The 25,002-nt window shown below is 44.3% G+C and overlaps 1 protein-coding gene across 3 annotated transcripts in view; it reads left to right on the top strand.

Moving 5' to 3' along the window:
* The window catches only part of NR1H4 (nuclear receptor subfamily 1 group H member 4), a 288,102-nt gene that overhangs the window by 180,483 nt on the left and 82,617 nt on the right, over window positions 1-25,002 (top strand). For all 3 annotated transcript variants that reach the window (XM_069764302.1, XM_069764304.1, XM_069764303.1), the window contains one exon: window positions 23,556-23,689. In XM_069764302.1, the coding sequence (XP_069620403.1) occupies window positions 23,556-23,689 (134 nt within the window). The remainder of the gene's footprint in view (window positions 1-23,555; window positions 23,690-25,002) is intronic.

Raw genomic sequence — 25,002 nt, 5'->3', positions numbered from 1 at the left:
CTTTTTTCCCCACTGTATATGTAAAAAAAGATTTAGCAGTGAAATAGTAACATCTAGTCCAGGGGTGTCAAACTGCATTCCTCGAGGGCTGCAAACAGGTCATGTTTTCAGGATTTCCTTGTACTGCACAGGTGATAATTTAATCACCTACACACATAATGATTGCAGCACCTTGTGCAAGGCTAAGGAAATCTTGAAAACACGCATGGTTTGCGGCCCTCGAGGAATGCAGTTTGACACCCTTGATCTAGTCAAAAGTTGCTGTATAGACACAGTATTATAATTACACGTAGGATTACACGTAGGGATCTGTTAGGTGTCAAGTTCCCACCTCTGCACAGGGGGAATCTCGAACCATCTCTGCTGCAGTCTCCCATTCTTCTCCAGCCGCAGTGGAGTCTGCTCAGCGGAGACGTCGGTCCCAGCGTCTTGCTCAGTCTCACTCTGTGCATAGGGTTACTGCTGCTTTTCCAGCTTCTGCCATTGAAGCCAGTGCTGGGCAGCGGCGAGCAGACGCATTTGGGACTAAGTCCTGCTTTTCCCCTTCTGAGCATGCTCAGGGCAAGATCTCCCGTTGGAGATCGAGGGTCACATGCTCAGATACTGCAGCAGATCCCATTGGTCCTCCAGGAAGGTCCTGAAGAAGCTCAACGTCTGTGGCAGCCTCCCATTGGTCCTTCTGGGAAGGTCCTGTACATGCTGCAGCTATAAAAGGTTTGCATGACTGCACAGCCATGCGCTAGTGTAAACGTGTGTGTTGATGTGTGAAAGTCGTTCATTAATTATCCCCTCCTTTGTGTATGACTGCTCGCGTAAGGTGGATGATTGCTATCTAGCGCCCGACTTAGCCATCAGCACGTAACACACAAAACAGCGTCTAATTGCTGTGACCGCCAGTGCGGCGCCGTGCGCTTTCACAGCGCTTTCCTGACCCAAGCCTGGGTGGTTAGTGGCGTCCGCCAGTGCGGCACCGCACGCACTCTCATGCATCTTTATTATTATTATTTCTGTCACTCTGACACCCCAGTTTCGGTGTCGAGCGCAAGAGGTCTATATGAACTTAAATCCTGTGTCTTGGGATTGAGTTCTGAGACTCTTTGCTTGCGCTCTTGGTGCGGTACCGCGGCCCTGTGATGCAAGACGCTTCCTTCACACAGGGTGAAGTTAACCCGTGTGTGTATCCACATTGTACCGCCATATAGTCCGTCATTACTTGGCAGCAGGTTCCATCTCTGCATGGTGGACCCCTGGCTGTGAACGCACCTTACTCTATCTTTCTTATTATTTGGTGTGTTTCGGTAGCCCTAACAGGGATCACATGACCGTGACGTCACAAAGGTCCTTCTCGCACAGCATCTTTGGAACCGGACCGCCGCGTGCAGCGCCGAGGAGATCGGGACGTCAGAGGGTGAGTATATAACCATTTTTTTTTTTTTTTTTAACATTACTATTGATGCTGCATATTGCTGCATATACAACATCAACAGTAGGAGTAAACCCGCAGCGGAAACCGCAAGACAAACCGCGATAAACCTGCAGGGATAACCGCAGCGGTTTTGCCCTGCAGATTTATCAAATCCGCTACGGGAGAAGCCGCAGAGGACCCTCCCTATGTGTGCACATAGCCTTAGAGAGCATTAAATACTTTGCCATTCTGGTAAGCACATCGGCAGGATAATTAAAATATGTGAGAAAGATTATTTGGAAGTTGTTTGGATGCGGTTTTCCAACCGGATAATACTAGTATCATAAGGCTAGTCAACATAGAAGTAAAAAAATGAACAAAAAATAAAGATAAACCACTAGTTTAGTAAAACAGATGATAATAACTTACATTTATAATTAGAATGGAGGAAATAGACATAGTACATTGCAGTTACTTGGCACCAATGAAATAATGGACATAATAGTCGTCAACAAATAATTAGAAAAAACAGTAATTTTGTACCCACAAAAGCTATAATCACACAATTTTAGTAAAAATAGTAAAGGATATATCAGATATGTATAATGTACAAATGTGTGTATTCATCTGTATATATGTATATTGTAGTGCTGCGGGGTTGGTGTAGTGTGACAGACAGGCAGGGACCACAGGAAAGTTCACAGCAAACGTGTTTAATTGTTCAAACTCACGCAGTGTACAGCACACGGTATCCTCCGGATCGCAGCCGGGAAACAAGACAGTTCATGAATGTACCCGGTTGCTGAGGGCAACTGCACCACCGTATCACGCTGCAGGGTGCCAGGAGTTCGCTCTGATGGTTCTGTGCTACCTCACACAGACGGAGCTTTTGGAGAGCCAACTGCTTCACAGATTTCCAACTCCAAACTGACACACTGAAAACCCTCTTGCAGGGTTTTCTTTCCTCTCAACTGGAATCTGTGGCCATGGGCCACTTCTAAGATCCGGCCTGGATGAAACGGACCAGCACCACTAACTTCCTGCAACCCGTTTCAAAAATAAAAGCCCATACCAGGTTTTCATGAACAATTCCTTGGCAACATAACTTGATTAGGTTCATGCTTACTTTTATTCTGCCTTGTGACTCACAGGCGTCCTGCTGTGACCACAAGGCACTCCAGTGGATCTAATATTCTTCTGAGCACATTCTGGGGGACACATAGCGACCCTCGCAAATAACACCAGTCACTGCCTCACAATATGTAAATAAATTTAAATATTAATACTTGTATTCTAGGTAAAATATTTCATATAAAAATGTTTAATAACAGACAATCCAAAGTTGTATAGTTATGGTATAAATATGTATTCAATGCATACTATTGATGGTTGTGCAACAAGAATGAAAATGAACAATTGTTACCTTATTCAAAGCAAGTAAATGACAATCTAAAAAGAAAAATATGTTTATCAGTAAAGGAACATTATAACTTTGAACAGGTTAAGTCCCAAAGCAACTCTTGTATTAAGACTAGTTTCACATTTGTGGTTGAATCTGCAGCGTATCGTCCGCAACCTGAAATGCACGATAAACCTCGTGCAAACCCAGCGGTTTTTAGACACATAAGCTTACGTATGCTGTCAAAAAACACAGCGTTTGCATGCTTTTTCATGTGGTTTGCATGCGTTTGCATTTTTTGTGCGTAATGGTGGAAAATTTTACAGGAGAAAAATCCAGATAAACAGACACTGCCAATGGGACAACAGTGGGCGTGTGTTATGAGATCTCTTTGGACAGCTGAAATCTTCAGATTTTGCTACCGTATCCTGTGTCATGATGGATCTTCGCATGGAGAGCTTTTATTTCAACCTGGATTTAAGTATAAAGCTGTTTCTTGCCTATGTGTTTGCTTGTGAGCAACAAAGAAATAGAGAAAGATAGAAGAACACGGCATCGGCGTTATTGGAGACACCCCATTATTGAAGTCCGGGAGAGCTGTGGAGCCTACCACATCCTATACAGGGAGCTCAATGCCAACCCGGACAAATTTCCGGAATATACCAGGATTTCTCACGAGACCTTTTAGGATTTGCTTGGTTGTGTCTAAGGAGCCATCCGGAGACAGGACACCCAGCTCCATAGAGTGATTCCTGCAGAGGGACGTCTCCTGGTCACATTAAGGTACGTAATAATTCTAAACAAACGCCTGTCATAATTATTATTGTTCTGCCATGTATTATTTGGTTTTTCCTTTATGTGTTTAGCAAAACCCCATCATAAATAGAATTGTTCGTAATTTGTTTATTTCTTTTTTTGGCAGATTCCTAGCTGCCGGAGAGAGCTTATCATCGCTCCATTTTCAGTACCGGCTTGGAATTTCCACCTTGCCTGGAACAGTTGCGGACACCACCTGCCGGGCTTTGTGGAACTTTCTCCGGGATGAATTTATCCCCCTACCCACCGTGGAAATGTGGCTGGAAATTGCTGACAAATTCTGGAGAGTGTGTAATTTCCCTATCTGTTTGGAAGCAGTGGATGGAAAGCACATATGAAGTACCAAACCCACCAGATCTGGATCCGAGTACTTTAACAACAAGAAATATTTTTCTGTAGTGCTCATGGCCATAGCAGATGTGGACTGTCACTTTATCGCCATGGACATTGGGGCTTTTGGCCATGGCAATGACTCCCAGACTTTCAAGAACTCGGATATGGGCCGACGTTTGTATGGCAAAAAATTTAATTTTCCCCTGCCACGACCTCTCTCAACACTCAAGGCCTTTCAGATGTGTGAAAACCTACTGAAGACATATTCCAGTAGGGACTTAAACCACACTAAAAGTATTTTTAACTAAAGACTGACCAGGGCCCGAAGAACTGTTGAGTGTACTTTTGGGATTCTTGTCTCAAAATGGCGCATTCTTGGGACAGCCATTAATCTAAAAATGGAGACAGTTGATGAGGTTGTCAAAGCTTCTGTGGTTCTCCACAATTACATAATGGCTAAGGAGTGACCCAACATTGAACTGGATGAACCAGTTGCAAACCTATTGCCAGATTACCAGCATCACCCTCTGCGGTCAACAGTTGAAGTTGCCCACATGCGGAACCAATTTGCTGCCTACTTTGTTTCTGAAATCGGACGTGTGGGATGCCAAGATGATATTGTGTAAAATGTTCTGTTGGGTTTGGGTCTATACCAGTCATGTTTTAACCCCTTCATGACCCAGCCTATTTTGACCTTAAAGACCTTGCCGTTTTTTGCAATTCTGACCAGTGTCCCTTTATGAGGTAATAACTCAGGAACGCTTCAACGGATCCTAGCGGTTCTGAGATTGTTATTTCGTGACATATTGGGCTTCATGTTCATGGTAAATTTAGGTCAATAAATTCTGCGTTTATTTGTGATAAAAACGGAAATTTGGCGAAAATTTTGAAAATTTCGCAATTTTCACATTTTTAATTTTTATTCTGTTAAACCAGAGAGATATGTGACACAAAATAGTTAATAAATAACATTTCCCACATGTTTACTTTACATCAGCACAATTTTGGAAACAAAATTTTTTTTTGTTAGGAAGTTATAAGGGTTAAAATTTGACCAGCGATTTGTCATTTTTACAACGAAATTTACAAAACCATTTTTTTTAGGGACCACCTCACATTTGAAGTCAGTTTGAGGGGTCTATATGGCTGAAAATACCGAAAAGTGACACCATTCTAAAAACTGCACCCCTCAAGGTACTCAAAACCACATTCAAGAAGTTTATTAACCCTTCAGGTGCTTCACAGCAGCAGAAGCAACATGGAAGGAAAAAATGAACATTTAACTTTTTAGTCACAAAAATTATCTTTTAGCAACAATTTTTTTATTTTCCCAATGGTAAAAGGAGAAACTGAACCACGAAAGTTGTTGTCCAATTTGTCCTGAGTACGCTGATTCCTCATATGTGGGGGTAAACCACTGTTTGGGCGCACGGCAGGGCTTGGAAGGGAAGGAGCGCCATTTGACTTTTTGAATCAAAAATTGGCTCCACTCTTTAGCGGACACCATGTCACGTTTGGAGAGCACCCGTGTGCCTAAAAATTGGAGCTTCCCCACAAGTGACCCCATTTTGGAAACTAGACGCCCCAAGGAACTTATCTAGATGCATAGGGAGCACTTTGAACCCCCAGGTGCTTCACAAATTGATCCGTAAAAATGAAAAAGTACTTTTTTTTCACAAAAAAATTCTTTTAGCCTCAATTTTTTCATTTTCACATGGGCAACAGGATAAAATGGATCCTAAAATGTGTTGGGCAATTTCTCCTGAGTACACCAATACCTCACACGTGGGGGTAAACCACTGTTTGGGCACATGGTAAGGCTCGGAAGGGAAGGAGCGCCATTTGACTTTTTGAATGAAAAATTATTTCCATCGTTAGCGGACACCATGTCGCGTTTGGAGAGCTCCTGTGTGCCTAAACATTGGCGCTCCCCCACAAGTGACCCCATTTTGGAAACTAGACCCCCCAAGGAACTTATTTAGATGCCTAGTGAGCACTTTAAACCCTCAGGTGCTTCACAAATTGATCTGTAAAAATGAAAAAGTACTTTTTTTTCACAAGAAAATTATTTTCGCCTCAATTTTTTCATTTTCACATGGGTAGTAGGATAAAATGGATCATAAAATTTGTTGGGCAATTTCTCCCGAGTACGCCGATACCTCATATGTGGGGGTAAACCACTGTTTGGGCACTCGGCAGGGCTCGGAAGGGAAGGCGCGCCATTTGACTTTTTGAATGGAAAATTAGCTCCAATTGTTAGCGGACACCATGTCGCGTTTGGAGAGCCCCTGTGTGCCTAAACATTGGAGCTCCCCCACAAGTGACCCCATTTTGGAAACTAGACCCCCCAAGGAACTTATCTAGATGCATATTGAGCACTTTTAACTCCCAGGTGCTTCACAGAAGTTTATAACGCAGAGCCATGAAAATAAAAAATAATTTTTCTTTCCTCAAACATGATTTTTAGCCTGGAATTTCCTATTTTGCCAAGGATAATAGGAGAAATTGGACCCCAAATATTGTTGTCCAGTTTGTCCTGAGTACGCTGATACCCCATATGTGGGGGTAAACCACTGTTTGGGCGCACGGCAGGGCTCGGAAGGGATGGCACGCCATTTGGCTTTTTAAATGGAAAATTAGCTCCAATCATTAGCGGACACCATGTCACGTTTGGAGATCCCCTGTGTGCCTAAACATTGGAGATCCCCCAGAAATGACCCCATTTTGGAAACTAGACCCCCAAAGGAACTAATCTAGATGTGTGGTGAGTACTTTGAACCCCCAAGTGCTTCACAGAAGTTTATAACGCAGAGCCATGAAAATAAAAAATAAAAAATTATTTTCTCAAAAATGATCTTTTAGCCTGCAATTTTTTATTTTCCCAAAGGTAACAGGAGAAATTTAACCCCAAAAGTTGTTGTCCAGTTTCTCCTGAGTATGCTGATACCCCATATGTGGGGGTAAATCACTGTTTGGGCACATGCCGGGGCTCGGAAGTGAAGTAGTGACGTTTTGAAATGCAGACTTTGATGGAATGCTCTGTGGGCGTCACGTTGCGTTTGCAGAGCCCCTGATGTGGCTTAACAGTAGAAACCCCCCACAAGTGACCCCATTTTGGAAACTAGACCCCCAAAGGAACTTATCTAGATGTGTGGTGAGCACTTTGAACCCCCAAGTGCTTCATAGAAGTTTATAATGCAGAGCCGTGAAAATAATAAATACGTTTTCTTTCCTCAAAAATAATTATTTAGCCCAGAATTTTTTATTTTCCCAAGGGTTACAGGAGAAATTGGACCCCATAAGTTGTTGTCCTGTTTCTCCTGAGTACGCTGATACCCCATATGTGGGGGTAAACCACTGTTTGGGCACACGTTGGGGCTCGGAAGTGAAGTAGTGACGTTTTGAAATGCAGACTTTGATGGAATGCTCTGCGGGCGTCACGTTGCGTTTGCAGAGCCCCTGATGTGCCTAAACAGTAGAAACCCCCCACAAGTGACCCCTTTTTGGAAACTAGACCCCGAAAGGAACTTATCTAGATGTGTGGTGAGCACTTTGAACCCCCAAGTGCTTCATAGAAGTTTATAATGCAGAGCCGTGAAAATAATAAATACGTTTTCTTTCCTCAAAAATAATTATTTAGCCCAGAATTTTTTATTTTCCCAAGGGTTACAGGAGAAATTGGACCACAGGTGTTGTTGTCCAGTTTCTCCTGAGTACGCTGATACCCCATGTGTGTGGGTAAACCACTGTTTGGGCACACGTCGGGGCTCAGAAAGGAAGTAGTGACTTTTGAAATGCAGACTTTGATGGAATGGTCTGCGGGCATCACGTTGCATTTGCAGAGCCCCTGGTGTGCCTAAACAGTAGAAACCCCCCACAAGTGACCCCATTTTAGAAACTAGACCCCCCAAGGAACTTATCTAGATATGTGGTGAGTACTTTGAACCCCCAAGTGCTTCACAGACGTTTACAATGCAGAGCCGTGAAAAATGATGTTTTAGCAAGCATTTTTTTAGATTCACAAGGGTAACAGGAGAAATTGGACCCCAGTAATTGTTGCGCAGTTTATCCTGAGTACACTGATGCCCCATATGTGGGGGTAAACCACTGTTTGGGCACATGTCAGGGCTCGGAAGTGAGGGAGCACCATTTGACTTTTTGAATACAAGATTGGCTGGAATCAATGGTGGCGCCATGTTGCGTTTGGAGACCCCTGATGTGCCTAAACAGTGGTAACCCCTCAATTCTACCTCCAACACTAACCCCCCCCACACCCCTAACCCTAATCCCAACTGTAGCCATTACCCTAATCACAACCCTAACCACAACCCTAATTCCAACCCTAACCCTAAGGCTATGTGCCCACGTTGCGGATTCGTGTGAGATATTTCCGCACCATTTTTGAAAAATCCGCGGGTAAAAGGCACTGCGTTTTACCTGCGGATTTTCCGCAGATTTCCAGTGTTTTTTGTGCGGATTTCACCTGCGGATTCCTATTGAGGAACAGGTTTAAAACGCTGCGGAATCCGCACAAAGAATTGACATGCTGCGGAAAATACAACGCAGCGTTTCCGCGCGCTATTTTCTGCACCATGGGCACAGCGGATTTGGTTTTTCATATGTTTACATGGTACTGTAAACCTGATGGAATACTGCTGCGAATCCGCAGCGGCCAATCCGCAGCCAAATCCGCACCGTGTGCACATAGCCTAATTCTAAAGGTATGTGCACACTGCGGAAAACGCTGCAGATCCGCAGCAGTTTCCCATGAGTTTACAGTTCAATGTAGACCTATGGGAAACAAAAATCGCTGTACACATGCTGCGGAAAAACTGCACGGAAACGCAGCGGTTTACATTCCGCAGCATGTCACTTCTTTGTGCGGATTCCGCAGCGGTTTTACAACTGCTCAAATAGAAAATCGCAATTGTAAAACCGCAGTGAAATGCGCAGAAAAAAACGCGGTAAATCCGCCATAAATCCGCAGCGGTTTAGCACTGCGGATTTATCAAATCCGCAGCGGAAAAATCCGCAGAGGACCAGAATACGTGTGCACATACCGAAACCCTAACCCTAGCCCTAACCCTAACCCTAACCCTAACCCTACCCCTACCCCTACCCCTACCCCTAACCCTAACCCTAGCCCTAGCCCTAACCCTACCCCTAACCCTACCCCTAACCCTAACCCTAGCCCTAACCCTAACCCTACCCCTAACCCTAGCCCTAACCCTACCCCTAACCCTAACCCTACCCCTAACCCTATTCTAACATTAGTCGAAAAAAAAATTTCTTTATTTTTTTATTGTCCCTACCTATGGGGGTGACAAAGGGGGGGGGTCATTTATTATTTTTTTTATTTTGATCACTGAGATACAATCTATCTCAGTGATCAAAATGCACCTTGGAACGAATCTGCCGGCCGGCAGATTCGGCGGGCGCACTGCGCATGCGCCCGCCATTTTGGAAGATGGCGGCGCCCAGGGAGAAGACGGATGGGACCCCGGCAGGATCGGTAAGTATGATGGGGTGGGGGGGGACCACGGGGGGGGATCGGAGCACGGGGGGGGAATCGGAGCGCGGCAGGCGTGGAACGGAGCACGGGGGGCGTGGAACGGAGCACGGGGGGGCTGGAACGGAGCACTGGGGGGTGGAACGGAGCACGGGGGGGTGTGGATCGGAATGCAGGGGGGGTGATTGGAGCACGGGGGGGTGATTGGAGCACGGGGGGAGCGGACAAGAGCACGGGGGGATCGGAGCACTGGATGGAGGGGAGCCGGAGCAGTGTACCGGCCAGATCGGGGGCTGGGGGGGGCGATCGGTGGGGTGGGGTGGGGGCACATTAGTATTTCCAGCCATGGCCGATGATATTGCAGCATTGGCCATGGCTGGATTGTAATATTTCACCCGTTATAATAGGTGAAATATTATAACGGGTGAAGCCACCCCCCCTGGGCTAAACTACCACTCCCCCTGTCCCTGCAGATCGGGTGAAATGGGAGTTAACCCTTTCACCCGGCCTGCAGGGACGCGATCTTTCCATGACGCCACATAGGCGTCATGGGTCGGATTGGCACCGACTTTCATGACGCCTACGTGGCGTCATGGGTCGGGAAGGGGTTAAATGTTCCTAATGTTTGTTGTTAATAAACGTGTTTTGATACCTGTACCGAGTCTCCTATGTCTTTCCTCTCAAAACCACTTATGATGTCAGTGGTAAGGTAGTTGACGTCATTACATCCTGCAACTCTTCTGCATTATCTATTGAACGCAGACCGAGGAAAAGATGGAAGTATAATACAAAGCAGATCTATACTATACCAGGTCAGGTGTCAGAAATAATGAGTTAATGATGCACAAAACCCAGCATCATGAATTCACAATTTCTGACACCTGTCCAGGTGAGTATAGATATGCCTTGTATGACCTCCATCGTCTCTTCAGTTTGTGTGAAATAGATTACGTAGACTGAAGAGAAAGTGGAGGTCATACAAGGCATAACTATACTCACCATGCCATTTTTCAGAAATAGTGAGTTCAGGATGCTGGGTTTTGTGCATCCTGAATTCACTATTTCTGGCAGCTGTTCTGGTGAGTATAGATATGCCTTGTATTACCTCCATTGTCTCTTCAGTCTGCATCACATAGATTAACCAGACTGAAGTGATTATGGACAAAATACAAGTCATATCAGTTTGTGGTAACACATGGTGTGTGTTGCCGGCCGTGAAATACACAAAGAACCAAACAGTATTTGTGGAAAAAAATAACATTTATTTTTAACAACAAAAAAAAATGTAACTGCGGTGGCTTGGGGTAGAGTGATGGAACTGGGGTGTGTGTAGCTGTGAGGCCTGGCTAGCTGAAAAGATGCAGGGGTTGCAGGAGAAGGGGCAATTAAAGTAGTGGGGTCAGGGAGTTCAGGGATGGTACTGGAGGCATGGGACGGAAGAGACACACTGGAAGGGCGAGACAAACCTGACATCACAGACACATTGGGAGGTGAGGGGGAGGGATTGCGATAGTCCACGTTTTTTTCTTTTTTGTGATTTACGCTGCTGTCTGGGGAGCCTCGGTGTGCTAATGTCCTGTGGCCTGGTGATGGTGGCCATCCTGTCATGGCCCGGGTGCTGCTGCTGCATGCTTGTGGTGGTAGTGGGGAAGGCCATGCCAGGGTCCGGGTGCTGCTGCTGCATGCTGGTGGTGGTGAAAACCATGCCAGGGTCTAGGTGCTGCTGTTGCCTCTGCTGCAGCTGGAACCTGGTGATGGTGGCCAACCTGTCATGGTCTGGGTGCTGCTGCTGCATGCTGGTGGCAGTGGAGGATGTCCAAGCAGGAGCACCAGTTGACATGGTCATGGCGGTGAGCTGTCAAACAGCACTCGGCATGGTGGTGGCGCTGTAGTGGTGTCCAGCAGTGCTTAGAATGATGGTGGCCGTGCAGTGGTATGTAGCAGAGCTCGGCATTGAGGTCAAGCATGCCAGTGCTGGTGGAAATGCCACCACTGGCTGCTGAAAATACCGACTCTCAGTAGTTTCTCTCATCACACACAGTTGTGTGATCGCGGCCAAGGAATTCTGCATCACACCGCATTGCAATACTTACAAAATGCCTTGTGGACCCAAGGCGGGGTGTCATCCCAGTCATCCATCATCGCTTGGGACACATCGTCAAGTTGTCCGAGTGCTGCGGAACCCGGGTGTCCCACAACGGGACTCACTCATGGACCAGGCAGATGAGGATATCATTATCAATGAGGTCCTCACCCCGTTCTGGAACATAGAAATGAAAGAAATACATTAATGTTGGAGAGATTAAAATAAAGAAAATAAAGAAAACAACAGAGACAGAAAAAAGGCAAGAACAATTAAAGTCAAGAAAAAAAAAGGAGTCGAGAACAAAAAGGTAAAGAAATAAGCAAAATGAAGAAATGAACAGTCAAGAATAGTACAGTCAGGATACAATATACAGAGTACAATCAGTCAGGTATACTTACACGCCGCCTTGCCACATGAATTTGTCCATGCTGCTCGTGCTCTGCCTCAGCTGCAGTTGAAGAACTGTTCTGAAAAAGAAAAAAATAATTGTCACATGTGTAGATGCGACAGAGAATACTTACCAATCTGAAGAGGTGAGTACTCACTTCACTTTTGTTTCCACCATGTTCAGGGCCAAGGCGCTCCTCGGAAGAAGACGACGACATTCCGATGAATGCAGCAAGAAAAAAGGGACAGAAATTATTAGTACATGCAAAGAGAGAAAAAAGAAAAGACAGACATTAGTTTTTATACTCACTCACATTGTCCAAAGTGGAGATTCCTCACAGGTTCTTTCCAGAGTCTGATCTTGTTCCCAGGCTGCAGAGTTGTGGACTGCAAATGCCCAATCCCTCTTTTTATCAGTTTGTATATGGGGCTAATCAGTGTGTAGACAGGTTTACTGTGGAAGAACGCATGCGTTCACAAACGCATGTGCTTGCGAACGCATACGTTCTCATAGACTAAAATGCATTTTTTCAAAGCATTCCTTCCGCAAACAACCACATGTTTCTAGGCGGCAAATTCACGCCTCCGAAATTGCAACATGTTGCGTTTATCGTGCCAAGCCGCAGACAACATAACGAAGCGGCAAAAAGCATCCAAGCGCATGTACAGTGCAGACCAAAAGTTTGGACACACCTTCTCATTTAAAGATTTTTCTGTATTTTCATGACTATGAAAATTGTACATTCACACTGAAGGCATCAAAACTATGAATTAACACATGTGGAATTATATACTTAACAAAAAAGTGTGAAACAAATGAAATTATGTCTTACATTGTAGGTTCTTCAAAGTAGCCACCTTTTGCTTTGATGACTGCTTTGCACATTCTTGGCATTCTCTTGATGAGCTTCAAGAGGTAGTCACCGGGAATGGTTTTCACTTCACAGGTGGGCCCTGTCAGATTTAATAAGTGGGATTTCTTTCCTTATAAATTGGGTTTGGGACCATCAGTTGTGTTGTGCAGAAGTCTGGTGGATACACAGCTGATAGTCCTACTGAAAAAGCAGCTAAGTTAAGAAAAACGAGTGGCCATCATTACTTTAAGAAATGAAAGTCAGTCAGTTCGAAAAATTGGGAAAACTTTGAAAGTGTCCCCAAGTTCAGTGGCAAAAACCATCAAGCGCTACAAAGAAACTGGCCCACAAGAGGATCACCTCAGAAAAGGAAGACCAAGAGTCACCTCTGCTTCTGAGGATAAGTTTATCTGAGTCACTAGCCTCAGAAATCACAGGCTAACAGCAGCTCAGATTAGATACCAGGTCAATGCCACACAGAGTTCTACAACAACTGTTAACAGGAGACTTTGTGCAGCAGGCCTTCATGGTAAAATAGCTGCTAGGAAACCACTGCTAAGGACAGGCAACAAGCAGAAGAGACTTGTTTGGGCTAAAGAACACAAGGAATGGACAATAGACAAGTGGAAATCTGTGCTTTGGTGTGATGCGTCCAAATTTGAGATCTTTGGTTCCAACCACAGTGTCTTTGTGTGACGCAGAAAAGGTGAACGGATGGACTCTACATGCCTGGTTCCCACCGTGAAGCATGGAGGAGGTGTGATGGCGTGGGGGTACTTTGCTGGTGACACTGTTCGGGATTTATTCAAAATTGAAGGCATACTGAACCAGCATGGCTACCACAGCATCTTGCAGCGGCATGCTATTCCATCCGGTTTGCGTTTAGTTGGACCATCATTTATTTTTCAACAGGACAATGACCCCAAACACACCTCCAGGCTGTGTAAGGGCTATTTGACCAAGAAGGAAAGTGATGGAGTGCTACGCCAGATGACCTGGCCTCCACAGTCACCAGACCTATACCCAGTCGAGATGGTTTGGCGTGAGCTGGACTGCAGAGTGAAGGCAAAAGGACCAACAAGTGCTAAGCATCTCTGGGAACTCCTTCATGATTGTTGGAAGACCATTTCCGGTAACTACCTCTTGAAGCTCATCAAGAGAATGCCAAGAGTGTGCAAAGCAGTCATCAAAGCAAAAGGTGGCTACTTTGAAGAACCTAGAATATAACACATAATTTCACTTGTTGCACACCTTTTTGTTAAGTATATAATTCCACATGTGTTAATTCATAGTTTTGATGCCTTCAGTGTGAATGTACAATTTTCATAGTCATGAAAATACAGAAAAATCTTTAAATGAGAAGGTGTGTCCAAACTTTTGGTCTGTACTGTACCTGTGTCACTAATGTTAAAGATAAGAAAACACGACGCATGCAGAAGTATGCGGCATAAACCCTGCGGACACAACCGCAAATGTGAAACAGCCTAAGTTAGGCATTTTGTCCCTTTTGAAAAACCGCAATCCAAATAACCCTTTTCTACATTATCTTTCTCATATGTTTTAATTATCCTACTGGTGTGATCACAGGAACGGCAACATTACTTAACAAAACTAATATACTATGAGTAAAGGTGCCGTGTACACCAGAAATGCATTAGTGTTTTTATTGGATTATCATTTGGATGTAAAAATCTACTATATAATTGTCTAAGGGTCACTTCCGTCTGTCTGTCTGTCTTTCTGTCTTTCTGTCACGGATATTCATTGGTCGCGGCTTCTGTCTGGCATGGAAATCCAAGTCGCTGATTGGTCGTGGCAAAACGCCCACGACCATTGCCACGACCAATCTGCGACGGCCATAGTCTGGCAGCGAAATGGCCGCTGCTTTACTGCCCTGCAGTCAGCACTGAGCGCTCACACAGAGTGCTAATGCCAGTGTTAACGGACCGCGGTGTAACGCACTTCGTTAACGCAGCTATTAACCCTGTGTGACCAACTTTTTACTATTGATGCTGCGTATACGTACTACGTAGCTCTGTTATATACTACGTAGCTATGTTAGATACTACGTCGGTTGTGTTATATACTATGTCACTCTGTAATATAGTACGTAGCCTGTGCTGTATACTACCTACATATTCTAGAATACCCGATACGTTAGAATCGGGCCATCATCTAGTGTTTTAATAATATTTCAATATAGATGAAGATTTTATTTCCATGAATCTGTATTCCTTTCCATTACTCTAGGCTTTTTTCATATGCCCTGCTTAAGCATTCGAAATGTGCTCGAGTCTTGAACTGAAATACATCTTAGCTGTAATTTATGCCACTTTTGTAGCATAATTTATAATGAATTTGTCAGCTGGAATTGGCCATGTGGCCTAGTCCTAAGTTCTGCCCACTTTTCAAAATGTTAGCTGCGCAAGGGCAAAAACAACAAAAATTAAAAAATGTTTGGACAACTTCATATCGCACAATTCTTTTGTGACATTTCAAACTGTTTTATGCCTGAATTCTGGTGCAGACTGATAAATCGGCCCTGTAGTGTCCACTGAAATCCTGTAATCAAGGTGATGTCCATGTAATGCAGATGATTGACTGGACAGCCCAAGGACCCATGTGGATAATTATAGGTGATGATATGTGATTCCCTGTTGCTGTCTCTCTCTGGAGCTTTTCTGGGCCATCTCTCTTTTTCAAATCAAGGCAAAGCGCCCACAATGGGTTTCTAATAATTTGTGATAATTCTTGAGACTGTAATAGACACTTGAATCTGAACAGTTATGTACTTCCATCATATGCTCTTCTGCTTCTTCACAGTTTTGACCATTAGGGTCTAGTCTATACCTTTTGAGGGTGACAATTATGTCTCTGAGCTCCTTGGCCAATTCCTTTGACCTCATGATTCTCATTTGGTCTGACATGCACTGTGAGCTGTGAGGTCTTATATAGACAGGTGTGTGCCTTTCCAAATCAAGTCCTATCCGTTTAATTAAACACATCTGGACTCCAATGAAGGAGTAAAACCATCTCAAGGAGGATTACAAGGAAATGGACAGCAAGTGACTTTTTATTAAATTTGCAAAAATTTCTACATTTCTGTTTGTTTTTCAGTCAAGATGGGGTGGAGAGTGTACACTAATGTGAAAAAAAATAAATTTTTGAATTTACCAAATGGCTGCAATGAAACAAAGAGTGAAAAATTTAAAGGGGTCTTAATACTTTTCGTACCCACTGTATGCAAAAATAATAAAAGTCCCAGATATTGCTTTTAAGACAGGTGTTCATAGCCCAACAGGGGTTCTTAATGTTGGAACTGTTATGACCTGGTGGTTAGGACAATAATGGACCTGGTGGTTAAGAGCACACGGAATGACCTGATAGTTACTAGTAATACAGGACAAGCTTTGAGACATGGGAACTCTGCTGACCGCAATCCCTAATCCTATCACACACACTAGAAATAGCCGTGGATTGCTCCTAACGCTCCCTATGCAACTCGTCACAGCCTAAGGAACTAGCTAGCCCTAAAGATAGAAAAATAAAGCCTACCTTGCCTCAGAGAAATTCCCCAAAGGAAAAGGCAGCCCCCCACATATAATGGCTGTGAGTTAAGATGAAAATTACAAACACAGAGATGAAATAGATTTAGCAAAGAGAGGCCCGACTTACTGAACAGACAGAGGATAGGAAAGGTAACTTTGCGGTCAGCACAAAAACTACAAAAAGACCACGCAGCGGGCGCAAAAGACCCTCCGCACCGACTCACGGTGCGGAGGCGCTCCCTCTGCGTCCCAGAGCTTCCAGCAAGCAAGACAAAAATCAAAATAGCAAGCTGGACAGAAAAATAGCAAACAAGAGAAAAACAAGCAGGAACTTAGCTTCTGCTGGGAAGACAGGTCACAAGAATGATCCAGGAGCGAACTAGACCAATACTGGAACATTGACAGGTGGCATGGAGCAATGATCTAAGTGGAGTTAAATAGAGCAGCCAGCTAACGAATTAACCTCGTCACCTGTGGAAGGAAACTCAGAAGCCGCAGCCCCTCTCACAACCACCAGAGGAAGCCCATGGACAGAACCAGCCGAAGTACCATTCATGACCACAGGAGGGAGCTTGACAACAGAATTCGCAACAGTACCCCCCCTTGAGGAGGGGTCACCGAACCCTCACCAGAGCCCCCAGGCCGACCAGGACGAGCCAAATGAAAGGCATGAACCAGATCGGCAGCATGAACATCAGAGGCAAAGACCCAGGAATTATCTTCCTGACCATAACCCCTCCACTGACCAGGTACTGGAGTTTCCGCCTCGAAACACGAGAATCCAAAATCTTCTCCACCACATACTCCAACTCCCCCTCAACCAACACCGGGGCAGGAGGATCAACGGATGGAACCACAGGCGCCACGTATCTCCACAACAACGACCTATGGAATACATTATGGATGGCAAAAGAAGCTGGAAGGGTCAAACGAAATGACACAGGATTGAGAACCTCAGAAATCTTATACGGACCAATGAAACAAGGCTTAAACTTAGGAGAGGAAATCTTCATAGGAACATAACGAGACGACAACCAAACCAAATCCCCAACACGAAGTCGGGGACCCACACAGCACCGGCGGTTAGCAAAACGTTGAGCCTTCTCCTGGGACAATGTCAAATTGTCCACCACATGAGTCCAAATCTGCTGCAACCTATCCACCACAGTATCTACACCAGGACAGTCCGAAGACTCAACCTGCCCTGAAGAGAAACGAGGATGGAAATCAGAATTGCAGAAAAACGGCGAAACCAAAGTAGACGAGCTGGCCCGATCATTAAGGGCGAACTCAGCCAAAGGCAAAAAGGACACCCAATCATCCTGATCAGCAGAAACAAAGCATCTCAGATATGTTTCCAAAGTCTGATTAGTTCGTTCGGTTTGGCCATTTGTCTGAGGATGGAAAGCCGAGGAAAAAGACAAATCAATGCCCATCCTAGCACAAAAGGATCGCCAAAACCTCGAAACAAACTGGGAACCTCTGTCCGAAACGATGTTCTCCGGAATGCCATGTAAACGAACCACATGCTGGAAAAACAATGGCACCAAATCAGAGGAGGAAGGCAATTTAGACAAGGGTACCAAATGGACCATCTTAGAGAAGCGATCACAAACCACCCAAATGACCGACATCTTTTGAGAGACAGGGAGATCCGAAATAAAATCCATAGAAATATGCGTCCAGGGCCTCTTCGGGACCGGCAAGGGCAAAAGCAACCCACTGGCACGAGAACAGCAGGGCTTAGCCCGAGCACAAGTCCCACTGGAATGCACAAAAGAACGCACATCCCGTGACAAAGACGGCCACCAAAAGGATCTAGCCACCAAATCTCTGGTACCAAAGATTCCAGGATGACCAGCAACACCGAACAATGAACCTCAGAGATAACTCTACTAGTCCATTTATCAGGGACAAACAGTTTCTCCGCTGGGCAACGGTCAGGTCTATCAGCCTGAAATTTTTGCAGCACCCGCCGCAAATCAGGGGAGATGGCAGACAAAATTACCCCCTCTCTGAGAATTCCCGCCGGCTCAGGAACACCCGGAGAGTCGGGCACAAAACTCCTTGACAGGGCATCAGCCTTCACATTCTTAGAGCCCGGAAGGTACGAAACCACAAAATCAAAACGGGAGAAAAATAGCGACCAACGAGCCTGTCTAGGATTCAACCGTTTGGCAGACTCGAGATAAGTCAAATTCTTGTGATCCGTGAAGACCACCACGCGATGCTTGGCTCCTTCAAGCCAATGACGCCACTCCTCGAATGCCCACTTCATGGCCAACAACTCTCGATTGCCAACATCATAATTGCGCTCAGCAGGCGAAAACTTTCTAGAAAAGAAGGCACATGGTTTCATCACCGAGCCATCAGAACTTCTTTGCGACAAAACAGCCCCTGCTCCAATCTCAGAAGCATCAACCTCGACCTGAAACGGGAGCGAAACATCTGGCTGGCACAACACAGGGGCAGAAGAAAAACGACGCTTCAACTCCTGAAAAGCTTCCACAGCCGCAGAAGACCAATTGACCACATCAGCATCCTTCTTGGTCAAATCAGTCAACGGTTTAGCAACACTAGAAAAATTACTGATGAAGCGACAATAAAAATTAGCAAAGCCCAGGAACTTTTGCAGACTCTTCACAGATGTCGGCTGAGTCCAATCATAAATGGCCTGGACTTTAACAGGGTCCATCTCGATAGTAGAAGGGGAAAAAATGAAACCCAAAAATGAAACCTTCTGAACTCCAAAGAGACACTTTGACCCCTTCACACACAAAGAATTCGCACGAAGGACCTGGAACACCATTCTGACCTGCTTCACGTGAGACTCCCAATCATCCGAGAAGACGAAAATATCATCCAAATATACAATCAGGAATTTATCCAGGTACTCTCGGAAGATGTCATGCATAAAGGACTGAAATACTGATGGAGCATTGGAAAGCCCGAATGGCATAACCAGGTACTCAAAATGGCCCTCGGGCGTATTAAATGCTGTTTTCCATTCATCGCCCTGTTTAATACGCACAAGATTATACGCACCACGAAGATCTATCTTGGTGAACCAACTAGCCCCCTTAATCCGAGCAAATAAATCAGACAGCAGCGGCAAAGGGTACTGAAATTTGACTGTGATCTTATTAAGAAGGCGGTAATCAATACAAGGTCTCAAAGAACCATCCTTCTTGGCCACAAAAAAGAACCCTGCTCCCAATGGTGACGACGACGGGCGAATATGACCCTTCTCCAAGGATTCCTTTATATAACTCCGCATAGCGGCGTGTTCTGGCACAGATAAATTGAACAGTCGGCCCTTAGGGAACTTACTACCAGGAATCAAATTAATAGCACAATCGCAATCCCTATGAGGAGGTAGGGCACTGGATTTGGGCTCATCAAATACATCCCGGTAATCCGACAAAAACTCCAGGACTTCAGAAGGGGTGGATGACGAAATAGACAAAAATGGAACATCACCATGTACCCCCTGACAACCCCAGCTGGACACAGACATAGATTTCCAATCCAATACTGGATTATGGACCTGTAGCCATGGCAACCCCAAAACGACCATATCATGCAGATTATGCAACACCAAAAAGCGAATATCCTCCTGCACATGGTCAATTGGGTCCAGTACTGAGGCTTATTTTTGGCCAAAGGCGTAGCATCAATTCCTCTCAATGGAATAGGATACTGCAAGGGCTCCAAGAAAAAACCACAGCGCCTAGCAAACTCCAAGTCCATCAAATTCAGGGCAGCGCCTGAATCCACAAATGCCATAACAGAATAGGATGACAAAGAGCAAATCAGAGTAACGGACAAAAGAAATTTCGACTGTACCGTACCAATGGTGGCAGACCTAGCGAAACGCTTAGTGCGCTTAGGACAATCGGAGATAGCATGAGTGGAATCACCACAGTAAAAACACAGCCCATTCCGATGTCTGTATTCTTGCCGTTCAGCTCTGGTCAAAGTCCTATCACATTGCATAGGCTCAGGTCTATGCTCAGATAATACCGCCAAATGGTGCACAGCTTTACGCTCACGCAAGCGTCGATCGATCTGAATGGCCAAAGACATAGACTCATTCAGACCAGCAGGCATGGGAAATCCCACCATGACATCCTTAAGGGCTTCAGAGAGACCCTTTCTGAAAATTGCTGCCAGGGCACATTCATTCCACTGAGTGAGCACAGACCACTTCCTAAACTTCTGACAATATATCTCTACCTCATCCTGACCCTGACACAGAGCCAGCAAGATTTTCTCTGCCTGATCCACTGAATTTGGTTCATCATAAAGCAATCCAAGCGCCAGAAAAAACGCATCAACATCACGCAATGCCGGATCTCCTGGCGCAAGGGAAAATGCCCAGTCTTGAGGGTCGCCACGTAGCAAAGAAATAATGATTTTCACTTGTTGAACAGCAAGAAACAATTTACAATTATTTTTGAAACTCAGAAACTTAGATCTATCCCCAAAAAACAAATCAGGAATTGGAATCCTAGGCTCTGACATCGGATTCTGAACCACAAAATTTTGAATGTTTTGTACCCTTGCAGTGAGATTATCCATACAAGAGGACAGACCTTGAATGTCCATATCTACACCTGTATCCTGAACCACCCAGAGGTAAAGGGGAAAAGAGAGACAAAACACACTGCAAAGAAAAAAAAAATGGTCCCAGAGCTTCTCTTATCCCTCTATTGAGATGCATTAATACTTTAGGCCACCTGTACTTTATGACCTGGTGGTTAGGACAATAATGGACCTGGTGGTTAAGAGCACACGGAATGACCTGATAGTTACTAATAATACAGGACAAGCTCTGAGACGTGGGAACTCTGCTGACCGCAATCCCTAATCCTATCACACACACTAGAAATAGCCGTGGATTGCTCCTAACGCTCCCTATGCAACTCGTCACAGCCTAAGGAACTAGCTAGCCCTAAAGATAGAAAAATAAAGCCTACCTTGCCTCAGAGAAATTCCCCAAAGGAAAAGGCAGCCCCCCACATATAATGACTGTGAGTTAAGATGAAAATTACAAACACAGAGATGAAATAGATTTAGCAAAGAGAGGCCCGACTTACTGAACAGACAGAGGATAGGAAAGGTAACTTTGCGGTCAGCACAAAAACTACAAAAAGACCACGCAGAGGGTGCAAAAGACCCTCCGCACCGACTCACGGTGCGGAGGCGCTCCCTCTGCGTCCCAGAGCTTCCAGCAAGCAAGACAAAAATCAAAATAGCAAGCTGGACAGAAAAATAGCAAACAAGAGAAAAACAAGCAGGAACTTAGCTTCTGCTGGGAAGACAGGTCACAAGAACGATCCAGGAGCGAACTACACCAATACTGGAACATTGACAGGTGGCATGGAGCAATGATCTAAGTGGAGTTAAATAGAGCAGCCAGCTAACGAATTAACCTCGTCACCTGTGGAAGGAAACTCAGAAGCCGCAGCCCCACTCACAACCACCAGAGGAAGCCCATGGACAGAACCAGCCGAAGTACCATTCATGACCACAGGAGGGAGCTTGACAACAGAATTCACAACATGGAACACTCATAAATACACTACATGAACAAATGCACTCTTTGTTTTTCACACATTTTCCCAAGCATGGAAAAAGACTAAAAAATGGACCTACAGTGCCTTGCAAAGGTATTCAGCTCCCTGGAACTTTTCAACCTTTTCCCACATATCATGGTTCAAATATAAAGATACCAAATGTAAATTTTTGGGGAAGAATCAACAACAAGTGGAACACAATTGTGAAGTTGAACTGAATTTATTGGTTATTTTAAATTTTTGTGGAAATTCAAAAACTGAAAAGTGGGGTGTGCAATATTATTCGGCCCCTTTAACTTAATACTTTGTTGCGCCACCTTTTCCTGCGATTACAGCTGCAAGTTGCTTGGGGTATGTCTATCAGTTTTGAACATCGAGAGACTGAAATTCTTGCCCATTCTTCCTTGGCAAACAGCTCGAGCTCAGTGAGGTTTGATGGAGATCGTTTGTGAACAGCAGTTTTCAGCTCTTTCCACAGATTCTCGATTAGATTGAGGTCTCAACTTTGACTTTGCCATTCTAGGAGAAGACTGATCAGACATGCAGCCAAGAGGCCCATGATCACTCTGGATGAACTGCAGAGATCTACAGCTGAGGTGAGACAGTCTGTCCATAGGACAACAATCAGTCGTACACTGCACAAATCTGGCCTTTATGGAAGAGTGGCAAGAAGAAAGCCATTTCTCAAAGATATCTATAAAAAGTGTTGTTTAAAATTTGCAAAAAGCCACCTGGGAGACACACCAAACATGTGGAAGAAGGTGCTCTGGTCAGATGAAACCAAAATCGAACTTTTTGGCAACAATGCCAAACGATATACTTGGTGTAAAAGCAACACAGCTCATCACCCTGAACACACCATCCTCATTGTCAAACATGGTGGTGGCAGCATCATGGTTTGGACCTGCTTTTCTTCAGCAGGGACAGGGAAGATGGTTCAAATTAATGGGAAGATGGATGGAGCCAAATACAGGACCATTCTTGAAGAAAACCTGTTGGAGTCTTGCAAAAGACCTGAGACTGGGTCAGAGATTTGTCTTCCAACAAGACAATGATCCCAAACATAAAGCAAAATCTACAATGGAATGGTTCACAAATAAACGTATCCAGGTGTTAGAATGGCCAAGTCAAAATCCAGACCTCAATCCAATCGAGAATCTGTGGAAAGAGCTGAAAACTGCTGTTCACAAACGATCTTCATCAAACCTCACTGAGCTCAAGCTGTTTGCCAAGAAAGAAGAATGGGCAAGAATTTCAGTCTCTCGATGTACAAAACTGATAGAGACATACCCCAAGTGACTTGCAGCTGTAATCGCAGGAAAAGGTGGCGCAACAAAGTATTAAGTTAAAGGGGCCGAATAATATTGCACGCCCCACTTTTCAGTTTTTGAATTTCCACAAAAATTTAAAATAACCAATGAATTTCGTTCAATTTCACAATTTTGTTTCACTTGTTGTTGATTCTTCAAAAATTTTCATTTGGTATCTTTAGCTTTGAAGCATGATATGTAGTAAAATGTTGAAAAGTTCAAGGGAGCCGAATACTTTCGCAAGGCACTGTATCTTTCACACAATATAACTTACAGACAACAAAAATATAGAGTTCCTATACTGAACATTTTTCTTATGATTATCGCAGGTTTACTGACAGAAATACAGTGCAAATCAAAACGGCTTAGAAAAAATGTTAAGCTCCCGTCTGAAAAATCATTTGTTGAAGATAATGATGACATTGAGCTTAAGGATGTGACATCTACAACAAGGACAAATCAGGTATGGACATTGTTCTTCAATGGTCATATATTTAGGATGAAGTTCGTTTTTAGTTTTGTCTTGCATTATGTCTATGTAACTGAAGCTGTCAATAAGTTGATATTATTTCGACACGTGTAGGGGAATAAAGCAAGGGTAGTCAAATAAGCTACAATATAAGCTTATATACAATATAAGCTATAAGCTTTAAGCTACTTTCACACTGGCGTTTTTTTTAATACGTCGCAATGCATTGTTTAGGGGAAAAAACGCATCCTGCAAAGTTGTTTGCAGGATGCGTTTTTGACCCATAGAGTTACATTACCGACGCATTGCGACGTATTGACACACGTCGCAACCGTCTTGCGACGGTTGCGCCGTGTTGTGGCGGACCGCCGGGAGCAAAAACGTTAAATGTAACGTTTTTTGCAGCCGACTGACCGCTTTTTCCGACCGCGCATGCGTGGCTGGAACTCCTCCCCCACCTCCCAGCACCTCACAATGGAGCAGCGGATGCGATGAAAATCTGCATCCGCTGCACCCGTTGTGCGGCGCAAACAACGCTAGCGTCGGTAACCTCGGCCCGACGCACTGCGACGGGCCGAGCCCGACGCTAGTGTGAAAGTAGCCTAACTGCTATGGTACGTGTACAGGCATATTCTCAACTCTAGTGTCAGGATTTGCAATATGAAGTGCTGATATGCTGCTGTCTACCAGGTATCCAATGTTATATTGGCTGTAGGGGTAATGCAATGAATAACAAAAGACAAAGAGTCTCTATAATTTTTGGATCTTTCATCTCTACTACCAGCATTGCGCAACAGAGCTATATTCTCGAGGTAAATCTATCAGAAAAAATTGTGGTCAATCCACATGAGTTGGAAATACCCTTTATATAACATGTAGAATTTTGTTTTGGAAGGATACTAATACCCTTAAAAAATAGCTTATTTTTTTCAGGAACATTTTTATTGTTCCCAATAAAGAGAACATATAAAACAATATGCTTGGGAGGTAAAAATACCAGATAGAGAAGTTGAAAACAGACAGTTCTGTAATATCAGACCAGAACAGCATTGTAAATTAAATGTAATATTTAAAAGGATAAAAATAATGTTTAACAGGTTTGTGCCATGAATAAAAGTCCTGTTTGATTTGTAGATAATAGAAAATGAAGCATTTTCACAATTGGATGTTGATGTAAAGATAATCTGTCACCAGGCTTTTTCTACCTAATCTAAGTGCAGCATAATGTAGGAAAAGCGACCCCGATTCCAACAATGTATGATTAAGTTTACTGGGTGCATGCAATAAGAGTTCTTAGATGTAGCATG

Source organism: Ranitomeya imitator, chromosome 4 (genome assembly GCF_032444005.1).
Source record: "Ranitomeya imitator isolate aRanImi1 chromosome 4, aRanImi1.pri, whole genome shotgun sequence".
Classification (NCBI taxonomy): Eukaryota; Metazoa; Chordata; class Amphibia; order Anura; family Dendrobatidae; genus Ranitomeya; species Ranitomeya imitator.
This window is presented reverse-complemented; position numbering and strand designations above follow the sequence as displayed.